This window comes from Nothobranchius furzeri, chromosome 9, assembly GCF_043380555.1.
Source record: "Nothobranchius furzeri strain GRZ-AD chromosome 9, NfurGRZ-RIMD1, whole genome shotgun sequence".
Lineage (NCBI taxonomy): Eukaryota > Metazoa > Chordata > Actinopteri > Cyprinodontiformes > Nothobranchiidae > Nothobranchius > Nothobranchius furzeri.
Genome location: NC_091749.1, coordinates 34,419,741 through 34,433,803, shown reverse-complemented (window position 1 = coordinate 34,433,803; position 14,063 = coordinate 34,419,741). Strand labels below are relative to the sequence as shown.

Sequence of the window (14,063 nt, the reverse complement as noted above, 5' to 3'; positions counted from 1 at the left end):
TAGGGCCTTTGCTGTGGCAGGTCCTGAGCTTTGGAACGAGCTTCCTCTCAGCATAAGGGCCTCCACCTCTGTTGTGGTTTTTAAGGCAAGGCTAAAAACCTACTTTTATGATCTGTCTTTAAAGCTTTCTAACTAGTTTTTCTTGTTTTACTTAAAGCAATCCGTGCATTCACTGTGTTTTTTATCTGTATCTTGTGATACAATGTTTTTATTTTCTGGACCTAATGTTTTATGTTTTTACTTGATCTGTGTAGCGCCTTGGTGGCATCTGTTTGCCTGTAAGGCGTGATTTATAAATAAAGTACAGTTGAGTATTTCAAATTTTAAACTATTTTTTTCATAAATAATGGAAAGTAATAAAAAATGTTCATTCTGAAGTGACTTTAATGTGAGCTTATAACGTTTAGCTTCTTACTTACAGATTCAGACATCTCCATTTTTTGTGAATTAGAGACTAAAATGCGCAGTTGACCTACTAGATTAAAACAAAGTACAAACGTTCATGTGTTTCTGATCTCCTGTGAGCAATTTTAGCCACAGAGTTGAGGATTAATGCTTTTTCTGTGACTTTCCCTATTTTATTAGTAAAATAGATCATCTCGTTTCCATGCAGCCCATTAAGATTCACAACCTTAGGTGAGCAGGATCACAAGGCATGATCTCATCTGCTTATACTGCAGCGCAGCTACTTAAGCTAAAACAAGCCCGGTCACGGCAGTAATGTGACAGTTAAAACTGCTTTTAAACATAATCCATCAACAGTAGATTGCTGTTTCAGGCCTATAAAAGTCCTCCTCAGCTAAATTTACACAATCAAACACCAGTAATTAGTGGGGACATTAGTCCCAGTTATAGGAAAGTTTTACAGTGCGTTATAATTTAGAATTTGAATGGTCAAAATGTAGGAATTTAGAGATGGATTGCACTAGCGATGTGTGTTGTGTTTGTGTATTTGGAGCATAAAGACAGTTACGTGCACATCTGTTCTTCTGATCCTTGTCTAAATTGTTCTGCTCTCTTACTCTTTATGGACATCTGTTTGCAGAAACGTGTTTCTTTGTGTTTGGGAATCGTTGTTACTCTTGGAGCTTGTGCGCTCATGGTGATTTAGTGTAAAAAGTGATTATTATCAACTTTTAGAAGTTTTAATTCTCATTACTAGTGTTCCTGGGAACAATGAAGGTACTTTGTGTGAATTTTTCATCGCAGCTGCATCACAGGATGTGGACTGTTGCCCCAGTGCATTATGGGTAACATGATGCAAAACTGATATAACCATCAAATCAACCAATAGGAATGGATAGGAACCTTACATGTTAAATAACTACCGTAAATCCTCTAATACAGGCCCGGGTCTGTATTTGACTCAAGCTCATCAAGCTCCAGGCCTTTATTGGAAGGAGGACCAGAATTAGAGGCAGGCCTCAATTTCTATTTGAGCAAAATTAACTAATGGTTCACTGGAGTTTTTGACAATTAAAATTGCGCCCACATTTTCAAAGTTAAACACATTTCTTTTAACAACGGTAGTTTCTGCTTCAGCCTTCTCCCCCCTCCCCCTGCGCAGCGGCCGCAAACTCACTGATGCACCTGCAGCCTTTCAGAGTTCCTGCTGTTCTAAACATTAAAATAATTATTTCATTTTCTGTTCCTCACTTCTGATTACCTTCAATGGTGTCTGTTTGTTTCAACCACCAGGTACAAAAACTAACTTGTTTTTATTTGACTATTTTTCTGTCCTGTCTGTTTATTATCTTCCTGCATCTCCTCTCAATCCTAAAGAAAAACTGCTACCTGGGTTCATATATATTCACCTTATGAGTTACCTTTGAACTGCAGTTCTAAAAGATCTACCAACCGCAAAAACAGCGGAGTGCTCACCGGCCTCATCAGTTAGGTGCGTCACCGAGGACAAAACAGGTGATGCGCCCCGATCCACAGCAGCGAAAAGCATCAGGCACAAATAAGACAGAAAACATAAAAGGAAATGAACCGACATGAACGATCGCGTGTTAAATTAGTTTTTGAGGTGGCGACACCTGATTTGATAATGTTACTGTGGCCGTGCTCAGGACGCAGATGTCTGGAGCGCATCAACAATCAGAGCTTTGCATGCGCAAGCTGGTTAAGGTTAGGATGGGGGTGAGGGGAATGTTAAATTGCAAGAGAGTAAACGTCACAATTTGGTTAAATGTCTGTTTTACGGCGGGTGTCAGTACCGACGCTCTGGCACAGCGCGTTGCCTCCCGACGTGCAGGAGCTCATCACCTGCTGACAGCAGGCTGCTGTCTTTTGCGAGGACTGCATCTTGCCGGTCATTATCACGTGACAGTGACTAGTCGATGACAGGCATAAAAAGTCACACACCCCCGTGGTACTTGCCTGTTACCACATTCCACCCGGCCACAATAAAAAAACGGCCATTACTCACCTCCGCTGACTCCGACACCGGCCAAAATATGATACCCGGCAGTTAATTGAATACAGGCCAATATTAGAGGATTTACGGTAGTGATATACTATGTATAGATCAGAATAATAGATACATAAAAGTGATGCATGATGAAATTTTAAATGTATTTGAATCAAACTGAATTTTGATTCAGTTCCGATTTGTTTATAAATAACAGATTTTAAGAGATAATCCTAAATATGACATATCAACAGGGATAGGTACACATAAGTATGATGTATAAGTATGTTTATGTGAAATCGTCACACGTGCTGAAGTGACACATTTTAATTCTCTGCTGCTCTCTTTTGTCTTGCACTTAGAGGAGACTCAGCTGAATGCTGCAGATCACAAACTCAGCAGGATAACATGGCCTGCACACACGGGAATAAACACAACAGGAGCCAGTCCACAGATGGAAAAGAGTGTGTCACTTTGTGTTTGTGTGGTTGGCTCTTTGTTCATGCCAGCACGTGTCTGGGTTCAGTGTTGCAGTGTGCAGTGAGGGGTCCTGACCCTTTTTAAGTCAGCTTCTCTAAAAAAAAAAAAGAATCAGCTTCAGAGGGATTAAAAAGTGAAAAAGGAAGACAGAAACAGTCAGAGCAGACTGAGAAAGCTTTCAGCTTGAGCAGACACTAATCCTCTTCTGTCTCTGATAGATGAGGCCAGAGGAGAGTCGGCCGAGTGAAGGACTGACACACTGATGCTCAGACACTCACATAAAGGCATAAAGGATGACTCACGAGCCACACATGCTCTGTTTCTGTAGCTTATGGGTGTGAGGGAGTTTGTTACCCAGTTTGGAGTGTCCAAAGCAGAAGACGCAGCCATCAGCGCCGTTCACCACAGACTGAATGACCTCAGCGACGGTTCCTGCACACACCTCGGCCTGATGATACGTAAATAGGAGGATCAAGGTCAAAACTAAAGAGAAACATCTAGCAAGGCCTCAATCTGTGTTAGCTTTAGCCAAATTTAAACTAACAGTTGTTTGTTTTTAAATATCAAAAAGTTACTGTCTTGACTTACTAGCTTAAAGCTCAGCTGCTAGCCTCCAAACCACATGTGGCACGAAAATGTTTTTCTAATTCTGGGAAATCCTAACGTTGGTGAGAGTTGGGTTTATTTTAGTATAAAAACTTAACATAAAACCCAGATGCGGGAGAAAATAACTTTTACGAGTTAAAATTTTATCTAGTTTTCATTTTATATGTTCAAGCTTTTCATGTGCTGAAAACTGATGAGAAAAGCAAAATGTAGCGTGCATGAAACATTATTTCATCATAAAACAGATCATTTTAAACTTTCTGAAAATCTATTGTCCAAAAAGACAAAAAAGAAGAAAATCTGCATGAAGAAACTTGATGTGTTGTCTTAGTTGATCCTGCTAAAGCTAAAGCTTGTTATATCACAGATCTCTCTGTGTTAGGTCGATTTTAGAGACATTTTGTTATTTTTCTGTATGAACATGAAACTATTCCTTGTTTTGTAGTGTGTTCTAGGGTTAATACCTAAATAACTTACGAGCCGTGCGTTTTATAAACTCTCCTCTCACCTGGGAAGCATCAGGTGGGAATGCAGCATCAAAGGTGAACATCTTGGGTGGGACCTGATTGGCTCCTGCTTTTTTCTGTGAGGCAGCACTTGGTGTCTGGTTTGCTGACGGGTCCATGATGGTGATCTGCTTCTTTCTGGCATCCACCTTCAAGAAGGAACTGGACTCAGCTGCGTTGGATCGAGACACTGGGCACACTCGCACCATCACCTTAACCTGGACACAAAGCAAACAAAAGCTCAGAGAAACAAATAATAGACTAAAGATGAATAATTCACTTTTGACAAACAACAAAATCCATCAGAAATGTAAAACTGATTGTTTTGCGACACACAAAACTTTAAAACAATGCCTTTACACCTCCAGTGTTCAATCCGAATTGTTTCGCTGTTTTGAACATTTCTCACCATGATTATTCAGTTCTGCCTCACTTGTAAAAGATCTGAAGGTTTGTTCTGAGGATTTCTGTGAAGAATTGTTGCCAGAAGGCATTTTTCCTCACCTTGACTGTGATAAACACCTTCTAAAGAAGCACATAATTCTGTTTTTTAGTACTACATTGATAGTACACGCTCTCATCCTTTTCTTCAGCAGGAGTTATTCTACCACCCTGATCCCTTCTCCTCCTTCACCTGTCACTCCTCAATAATCTCTCCCTCCTATTCTTAATCCCTTCCTATTTTTCTTTTCACCTCCTCAGCTCGCTGCCACACATCAAAAGCCTGAATTGCAGGAATCCAGTTTTAGCTTTCTCTCTACTTCTCGCTCCTCCTCTCCTCCCACTTCAGTCACAAAGTATTAGCAGACACAATTTGCCGCCCGACAGCAGCTGTTGTTTTGTTCGATATCAGCAGGAGCAAAGCGCTGTGTCATCTAATCTGAGTGAGTTTCAGAACATCTCAACACATAAACACGTTTCTGAGTTACTTACAGATGTTTTCAAGTTTGAGGCGATTTATTGTTGCTCTATTTATCCTCCTCTTTCCTCTTGCTCATGTGTCTCCCAGTGACTTTATCACAGCCTTACTGATGTCAAGACTGAGATCCTCATGAAGAATATTGGTGTCAGGAATCTTGGCGTGACCTTTGACCCAGCTCTAACTCTGGATTCTCATGTCAGCTCTCTTGTTTGCTCTTCATCCTTCCATCTCAGGAACATTGCTGAGTTCCATTCTGTCACACTCTTGAGATCAATATCCGCATCTTTATCTCCTCACTCCACATGGGTGACGATGGTACAGGAGCTAAGTGCTTGCCCCGTAAACAGAAGGTTGCCGGTTCGAGCCCCGCTTAGTCTGTCTTTGTATCTTTGGGCAAGACACTTAACCCACCTTGCCTGCTGGTGGTGTTCAGACCTGTGCACGGTAGACTCGCCTCTGTCAGTGTGCCCCAGGGAAGTTGTGGCTACAATGCAGCTCATCACGCCAGGGTGTGAATGGGTCAATGTCTGATTGTGTTGTAAAGCACCTTGAGGGGTTCCAGGACTCTAGAAGGCACTGTTTCAAATACAGGCCATTTACATTTTACATTAGACTACTGCAACTTGCTTTTCAGTAGTTTGAGCAAAACCTCCCTGAACCGTGGTGGTCTGGAATACCGATTCGCTCGGCTTCTGACCAAATCGTCAAAGTACACCCACGTCACCCCACTTCTCCTCCAGCCTCACTGATTGCTGGTTAACTTCAGGTTTAATTTCAAGATCATGTGATATAGGGCATTACATGGACAAGCACCATCATACATTGGTGATCTCATCTGTCCCTACACCTCCAGCAGGTCCTTGCGGTCCAGTGATCAAAGCCTACTGGTTGTGCAGCACAACCAAAAACTGCCCTTAGGTGTGTGTGACTGTGTGCTTCGTTATTTGTCTTGTGTGTCCCTGTGTTGCCCTGTGATGGTCTGGCAACCTGTAGAGGGTGTACCCCGCCTCTTTGCCCGGGGACTGCTGGAGATAAGCACCAGCCCCCCATGATCCTGCACGGACAAGCAGGCATAGAAAATGGATGGTTTAAAGTGGTTGTTCTTAGTGATGAGCTCCTTTTGTTACATACGTGTTTGTGTAAGAAAAGTGCCTTTTTGTCAGATGAGTAAGTGAATATGAGGGATTCGGTTATGAAGGCCTAACACAAGCAAAGACGTTCTCAGAATACAATGACAGTGCCACCTGTGTGACTTCAGAAACAACAGGTTTGGTCAGGAGTTTCAAATGAAATATCACATCACATCTCAACACATGCACACACACAATCACACACTCTGGCTCTAGCATTCACTCAGATGTATTGCTAGGCCCACCGCTGACCCCAATAAAGAAGCTCATCACATCAGTGAGACCCTAGAGGGAAACATTTCACCACTGCACACTAGACAAGATGTAACTCATGAAGTAGTCCTCCTCGAAACTCCATTTTGTCCTCATGTTTTTCAGCTTAAAAGGTGCATGTGTGTGTGTGTGTGTGTGTGTGTGTGTGTGTGTGTGTGTGTGTGTGTGTGTGTGTGTGAATGCAGAATCAAGGTATAAACAATAATGCTATTTTATGTTTCTCATAAGAAGAATCCAGCATAAAACATCTGAAGAACTATGTTATCCATTCATTGACTGTTCACTCCTAATCCAAGGTGTGACATATGTTCCTTTTCCCCAGCAGCACTCTCCACCTTCTCCTGAGGCATCCCAAAATGTTCCCAGGTAGCAGAGGGTATGTAATCCATAGAAAAATCAGGATCTGAGATGGAGTGTACTGCTGGGGAACCAGGGTGCATCTTAATCGGATGCATGAACCACCTCAGGAGAGTACTTTCAATGAGGAGAAACAGATGCTTTACTATAAGTTGGTTGATGGAGCTCCTCATTTTATCTCTGATCCAGCCTTTCCTTTGAATTTGTAATTATAATAGATGTGCTTTCAGCGCATTCCCAGCAGTGCGTTACTACAGGGAGTGTTTCGTTCTGGGCATCTCATCCCATCATCATGTGTGATTTTGCTGTTCGTGCTAAAACAAACTGGGAAAAAGATGGCAGCATGTATCCAACAGTTCTGTGGCTTGTCCTTTGCTCTTTTTACCTCTGCCATGCAGTGGTGCCCCCAAGGGGTGCCACCCCTAGAAAGGTGAGAACAGGATGTGCACATTGATTGGACGAGGTTTTTCTACAATTGTAGACTGAGTCAGTCATTTTCTCTAGTAAAATGTGTTTTTTATTCTTACCTCTTTTTGCTGAGGTACTGTTTTCGGCTCACCCAGACAGGCGGTCTTGCGAAACACTTTTCTCACAAACTTACAAAAGCGTTTTGCTGGTGTCTGTAGGGTGTCTTTCACACTGAATTTACCTGGAGATTCATTATCCTTGTTAGGAAAGGCAGATTTCATATATATAAATCTGTGTTTTAGAGCTTTAGTGGGGGTTATTCGCTTATTTGGATCCAGATCCAACATTTTCTTGAGTAAATCTAGAAATTCTATGACATCTTCTGAGTTTTCCAGGTCTTCAGGTAATGTGGGGACTTGAAACAAATCTTCAAAAGATTCGTGAGTGTGTTTGTGAGTACTTCTGCAGAATAGTTTTTTCTTCTGATTAATGAATTCCTCATGTTTTAAACCTCCAGGTTTTTCCTTTTTCGTCTTCGTCTTCGTCTTCCTCCGCTTATCCGGGTCCGGGTCGCGGGGGCAGCATCCCAATTAGGGAGCTCCAGGCCGTCCTCTCCCCGGCCTTGTCCACCAGCTCCTCCGGCAGGACCCCAAGGCGTTCCCGGACCAGATTGGAGATGTAACCTCTCCAACGTGTCCTGGGTCGACCCGGGGGCCTTCTGCCGGCAGGACATGCCCGAAACACCTCCCCGGGGAGGCGTCCTGGAGGCATCTTGACCAGATGCCCAAACCACCTCAACTGGCTCCTTTCGATCCGGAGGAGCAGCGGTTCTACTCCGAGTCCCTCCCGAATGTCCGAGCTCCTCACCCTATCTCTAAGGCTGAGCCCGGCCACCCTACGGAGGAAACTCATTTCGGCCGCTTGTATCCGCGATCTCGTTCTTTCGGTCATTACCCAAAGCTCATGACCATAGGTGAGGATTGGGACGTAGATCGACCGGTAAATCGAGAGCCTGGCTTTCTGGCTCAGCTCCCTCTTCCCCACGACAGATCAGCTCAGCATCCGCATCACTGCAGACGCCGAACCAATCCGCCTGTCGATCTCCCGATCCCTCCTACCCTCACTCGTGAACAAGACCCCGAGATACTTAAACTCCTCCACTTGAGGTAGGACCTCTCCCCCGACCCGGAGGTGGCAAGCCACCCTTTTCCGGTCGAGAACCATGGTCTCAGATTTGGAGGTGCTGATCCTCATCCCAGCTGCTTCACATTCGGCCGCGAACCTACCCAGCAAGAGCTGAAGGTCAGAGCAGGATGAAGCTAGGAGGACCACATCATCCGCAAAAAGCAGAGACGAGATTCTCCTGCCACCGAACTCGACACACTCCACACCACGGCTGCGTCTAGAAATTCTGTCCATAAAAGTGATGAACAGAACCGGTGACAAAGGGCAGCCCTGGCGGAGTCCAACCCTCACTGGGAACAGGTCCGACTTACTACCGGCTATGCGGACCAAACTCACGCTCCTCTGGTAAAGGGACTGAATGGCCCTTAACAGAAAGCCACCCACCCCATACTCCTGGAGCGTCCCCCACAGGGTGCCCCTGGGGACACGGTCATAAGCCTTCTCCAAATCCACAAAGCACATGTGGATTGGTTGGGCAAACTCCCATGCCCCCTCCATCACCCTTGCAAGGGTATAGAGCTGGTCCACAGTTCCACGGCCAGGACGAAAACCACATTGCTCCTCCTCTATCTGAGATTCAACTATCGATCGGACCCTCCTCTCCAGTACCTTGGAGTAGACCTTTCCAGGGAGGCTGAGGAGTGTGATCCCCCTATAGTTGGAACACACCCTCAGGTCACCCTTCTTAAAGATGGGGACCACCACCCCGGTCTGCCACTCCCTAGGAACTGCCCCCGATGACCACGCAATGTTGTAGAGACGTGTCAACCATGACAGCCCTACAACATCCATAGCCTTGAGATACCCAGGACGAACCTCATCCGCCCCCGGGGCTCCGCCGCTGTATAGTTGTTTGACTACCTCAGCAACTTCTGCCCCCGAGATCGGACAGTCCATCCCCAGGCCTCCCAGCTCTGGTTCCTCCTCGGAATGCGCATTGGTGGGATTGAGGAGCTCCTCAAAGTATTCCTTCCACCGTCCGACTATAGCCTCAGTTGACGTCAGCAGCTCCTCATCCCCACTGTAAACAGTGTGAGCGAGTTGCTGCCTTCCTCTCCTGAGGCGCCGGACAGTTTGCCAGAACCTCTTTGGAGCCGATCGATAGTCTTTCTCCATGGCCTCACCAAACTCCTCCCATGCCCGAGATTTTGCCTCGGCAACTGCCACTGCTGCACCCCGCTTGGCTATCCGGTACCTGTCTGCTGCCTCCGGAGACTCACAGACCAGCCACGCCCTGTAGGCCTCCTTCTTCCGCCTGACGGCTCCCCGAACCTCTGGTGTCCACCAGCGGGTACGGGGGTTTCCACCACGACTGGCACCGGCCACCTTACGACCACAGCTAGCAACAGCCGCCTCGACAATCGCAGAGTGGAACAAGGCCCACTCGGACTCAATGTCCCCCACTGCTCTCGGGACGTGGTCAAAGCTCTGCCGGAGGTGGGAGTTGAAGACCGTCTTGACAGGTTCTTCTGCCAGGCGTTCCCAGCAGACCCTCACTATGCGTTTGGGTCTGCCAGGTCTACGCGGCATGTTCCCTTGCCATCTGATCCAACTCACCACCAGGTGGTGATCAGTTGACAGCTCCGCCCCTCTCTTCACTCGGGTGTCCAAAACATACGGCCGCAGGTCAGATGATATGACTACAAAATCTATCATCGACCTGTGACCTAGGCTGCCCTGGTACCAAGTGTACCGGTGGGCATCCTTATGTTCGAACATGGTGTTCGTTATGGCCAAACTGCGGCTTGCACAGAAGTCCAATGACAAAACACCGCTCGAGTTCAGATTAGGTGGGCCGTTCCTCCCAGTCACACCCCTCCAGGTCAAGCTGTCATTGCCCACGTGAGCATTGAAGTCCCCCAGCAGGACAATGGAGTCCCCTGATGGAGCACTATCTAGCACTCGTCCCAGGGACTCCAAAAAGGGTGGGTACTCTGAACTGATATTTGGCCCATAAGCACAAACAACAGTCAGGACCCGTTCCCCGACCCGAAGGCGCAAGGAAGCTACCCTCTTGTCCCCCGGGGTAAACCCCAACACACAGGCAGAGAGTCTCGGGGCTAACAAAAAGCCAACCCCAGCCCTCCGCCTCTCACCCGGAGCAACTCCAGCAAAGTAGAGTGTCCAACCCCTCTCCAGGTCTCGGGTTCCAGAGCCAATGCAATGTGTTGAGGTGAGTCCGACTATATCTTGCCGGTACCGCTCAACCTCTGCCACAAGCTCCGGCTCCTTCCCCGCCAGCGAGGTGACGTTCCATGTCCCAAAAACTAGTTTTCTTGTCCGGGGATTGGACCGCCAAGGCTCCCGCCTTGGTCTGCCACCCGATTCGCATTGCACCGGACCCTTCATGTTCCTCCTGCGGGTGGTGGGTCCACAGTTGGACGAGCCCATGTATCCGGTTCGGGCTGGGCCCGGCCGGGCCCCATGGGCGAAAGCCCGGCCACTAGGCGCTCGCTCACGGGCCCCAACCCCAGGCCTGGCTCCAGGGTGGGACCCCGGTAACCCTCCGGGCCGGGTACTCCGACTCTTCGTTTTAACCGCCATGAAAGATCCTTCGAACCGTTCTTTGTCTCACCCTTCACCTAAGACCTTTTTCATATTCAATGAAAAACTTTTCCTTTAATTTGACCAATTTTAGTAGCAAATTCTTGGGCTTACCTTGCAATTGCAACATTAGGCTCATGGCATCACACTCAGACCGAGGAAACAAGTCATGACCAAGATATAAGTTAGCTAAGGTGCAGCGCTAAGTGTCACGTCTTGAGGATGTTTAGGACCCAAATATGCAGAAACCCAGGATGACACGAGGCTGGAGATGATGTAAATTAAATATGCTTTATTTTGCAGGACGAACAAAAAAAAATCCAAAGGCAGCAAGCCAAAAGTCCAAAAACCCTGGTAACAAAAACAAAAGCTCACTGAGAGCACCAAACCTGGAGACATAAGCTCAACTAGAGCACGAAACAACGCTGACAAACATACAATGGACCGAAAACAACACAGAGACAAGACAGGGCTTAAATAGACTGGGAAGATGAGAGGGAGATAATTGCAGGTGTGTGGGGAGAGGGACCAGGTGAACACAATTACTAACTCAGGGAGGAGGAAGAAAACACTGGTGGGAAAAACACACTAAATAATGAAAGGCTGTAACAAAGGAAAATGACCTAAGAGAAAAACAAAAGACCAGAAAGCATGAACCATGACTAAAATACTAAGGGGAAGCTGACACTAAAGGAAAACACTACAGAAAGAAACAACAGGGGCGTGGCTAGGAGGGGGCCAAGAGAGCACAGGACCTGGGAAAGGGATGTCTGAGGAGGAAAACCTAGAGGGCAAATGGGGAACACCAGGAGACACGTGAGGAAGACGCAGATATGACACATGAGGGCGCTAGAAGACACAAAAGGAGCACCTAGAGAGGATGGAGAAACACCAGGAGGCACATGAAGGAAGGAGCAGACGCAGACCATGACACTAAGGTGCAGCCAAGACCCCACATATCTATCGCCCTGCCTAATGGAAGACCCACCATCATCTCAAAAGGCTTGTAGAACGTACGCTGTGACCCATATTCTTCTGTTTCATTAGTTGATGTTGACGCATGACTAAAGTCCAACAGCTTCACATTTAAGTGGTCACAGTCTACATAGCATGGCTGAGTCAGTCTAATATTGCTTGGTTTAATATTTCAATGAACTTTTCCCAAGTGCCTTTAGAGAAACAAGAATTTTTTGGGCAACTTCTCTGATTTTGGATATTTCTAATGGCTGAAAGTTTCTTTATGCCATGACATGCTTCAGATCTGAATGCAGAAGCTCAAATGATAAAAATGTTCTGTGTTCATACTCCCACCAATCAATTACTTTTACAATGTTGGAGCTGTCTGGATCCAGCTTTTCGAGCGCCTTCAGATTTTTAATCTCCTTTGTCCATTCTTTCTCTAGGTGCTTACCCAACTAAAAATTGTAAAACATTTTAAAACATTTTATTATGCTTTTTCGTAAAGTCAGACATGTGGTGTGGCATGGTAATTGAAATATAAATTTAAAAAATCATATATATATAAAATCCCAACAGGTGGGCTAGAAAAGTCAATAATAATCTCACGTGATCTGTTTTCCATAGTACGCCGGTTGTTATATAACATTTTGTATAAACTTTTTATACAAACCTTTTGTAAAATTCAACATTCATAAAATCACTAGACACCTCATTATTTTACTCACATTGCTTATTTTTCACTATAGATGAACCCACCTTTTATTTTCTCATTTCACTCTGTTGTACTTACACACACAAACAGCTAGACTGTCAGTGGGGTTGTAAAAAAAACTTTACAATTTGTAAAAACTTTGTCAGTCAGAAGATGTTTTGCATTGACCAAGATCAGGAATGACATCATTTAATGTCTGTTTCAAGTCAGTGGATTACAAGCAGCAATTTCTAACATTTTCCCGTTGGATTATGTACAAAGTAATAGTTTCTGAGCCACACTAGTCCAGACTCGGTCACTGGAAGCCTTTGTAGTGTCCAGCTTCATCTGGGAAGGCTGCTCTGATGGCGTTCACCACACAAGATGGCAGAAGTGTTGCCCAATGATGCCATGTGTCCATCGGATCATCTGTCTATAAGCAACATAATGATAATTTCTGCAAAATGAAGAGGTGGAATTGTCAGCAATGTTACAGATTTGTCTTTTGTTGTTAGTAGGAACATTTTAATGACTATTTTCAGTAGCATTTTGTCCAATATTGATGATGACAGTGATGCACCGTTGCTAAACTTCATACTTATGACATTAGTGGATCAATATGTTCTTACTCATTGAACTGCAGATGTAGGGGTCCATGTTGCTCCTTAAATGCTTGATAAGTTGGCATCAACACAAAAGGATTCAAGCAGCAGCCCTCAAATCCAGGATGGCCCGTTACACAGAGGAGATGTGGTACTGGTGGGTCCAGAATCAACAAGAGCTCCCTGAATGGTTCCAGTTCCTGATAACAAATGCTGTGAATAATGCTGACCATCGGCCCACACTGGCCACACCCACACCTAATATGCAGTAAAAAAAAATAAGCAAATGAAATAAGAGAATGAGCATGACTGAATCTTGACAGAAAACTTTATCCCACAGAGCATTACATTGTGGCCAATTACTGTCATTCATACAGCACAAGTAACTTATTGTTAAAATTACAAATAAATTAAGTAAAGCTACAATAGGTCACAGTTTTAAGGTGGAGACTTTTTGGGACATTAGATCTGCAACATTTCATTTGTACAACCAGAATCCCAAACTATATGAAAAGGGTTGTGGAGGGATTATGAATAATGTCATCAGCCTAGAATCATTTTTGCTGAATCACAAGGATATTTTCACATGGATGGCTTACCAGGCTAGGCTAATATAATAACAGCTAATGAAACAAAGCTAATTTAACAAAAAGGTGCTAGGGCTATGAAGAACTTTGACCCAAACTTTGTATAAATTAACCATTTTTAATTTGAGTTTAGTATTTCTTTAAGTTATGTGGCTAGGTATTTGATGGAATCTGTCAGAGGACATTTTCTGTCTAAATGTCTTTAAGAATAAAACATGCTCCTACCAGGTAGCATTTCCAAGTCTGTGTGCATTTTGAAGTTCCAACGTTTAGGTCTTCTTTCACCATGAAATTCCCTCTTGCTGCTGGCTCAAAACTGTATGGCTGTGCGCCTTCGAGGCGTCAGAATTTGAACACGAATTTACAGTTATTTATAATATTATAAATAACTGTAAATTC

General features: G+C 45.0%; 2 protein-coding genes across 4 annotated transcripts in view; both read right to left on the bottom strand.

Moving 5' to 3' along the window:
* Positions 1–14,063, bottom strand: part of kif26ba (kinesin family member 26Ba) — a 135,915-nt gene that overhangs the window by 39,016 nt on the left and 82,836 nt on the right. For all 3 annotated transcript variants that reach the window (XM_070554797.1, XM_070554798.1, XM_070554799.1), the window contains exons 6-7: positions 4,008–4,223; positions 3,248–3,341 (exon numbers count right to left, since the gene is read on the bottom strand). In XM_070554797.1, coding sequence (XP_070410898.1) covers positions 3,248–3,341; positions 4,008–4,223 — 310 coding nt within the window. The remainder of the gene's footprint in view (positions 1–3,247; positions 3,342–4,007; positions 4,224–14,063) is intronic.
* LOC139071699 (uncharacterized) lies at positions 5,868–14,005 on the bottom strand. Its single transcript, XM_070554569.1, has 8 exons — positions 13,105–14,005; positions 9,553–12,932; positions 7,215–7,307; positions 7,042–7,109; positions 6,666–6,804; positions 6,310–6,342; positions 6,059–6,127; positions 5,868–5,981 (listed from the first exon to the last, which is right to left on the bottom strand). Exons 2-8 carry the CDS (start codon positions 10,822–10,824, stop codon positions 5,868–5,870), a joined length of 1,788 nt encoding a protein of 595 aa, XP_070410670.1. The 5' UTR covers positions 10,825–12,932; positions 13,105–14,005.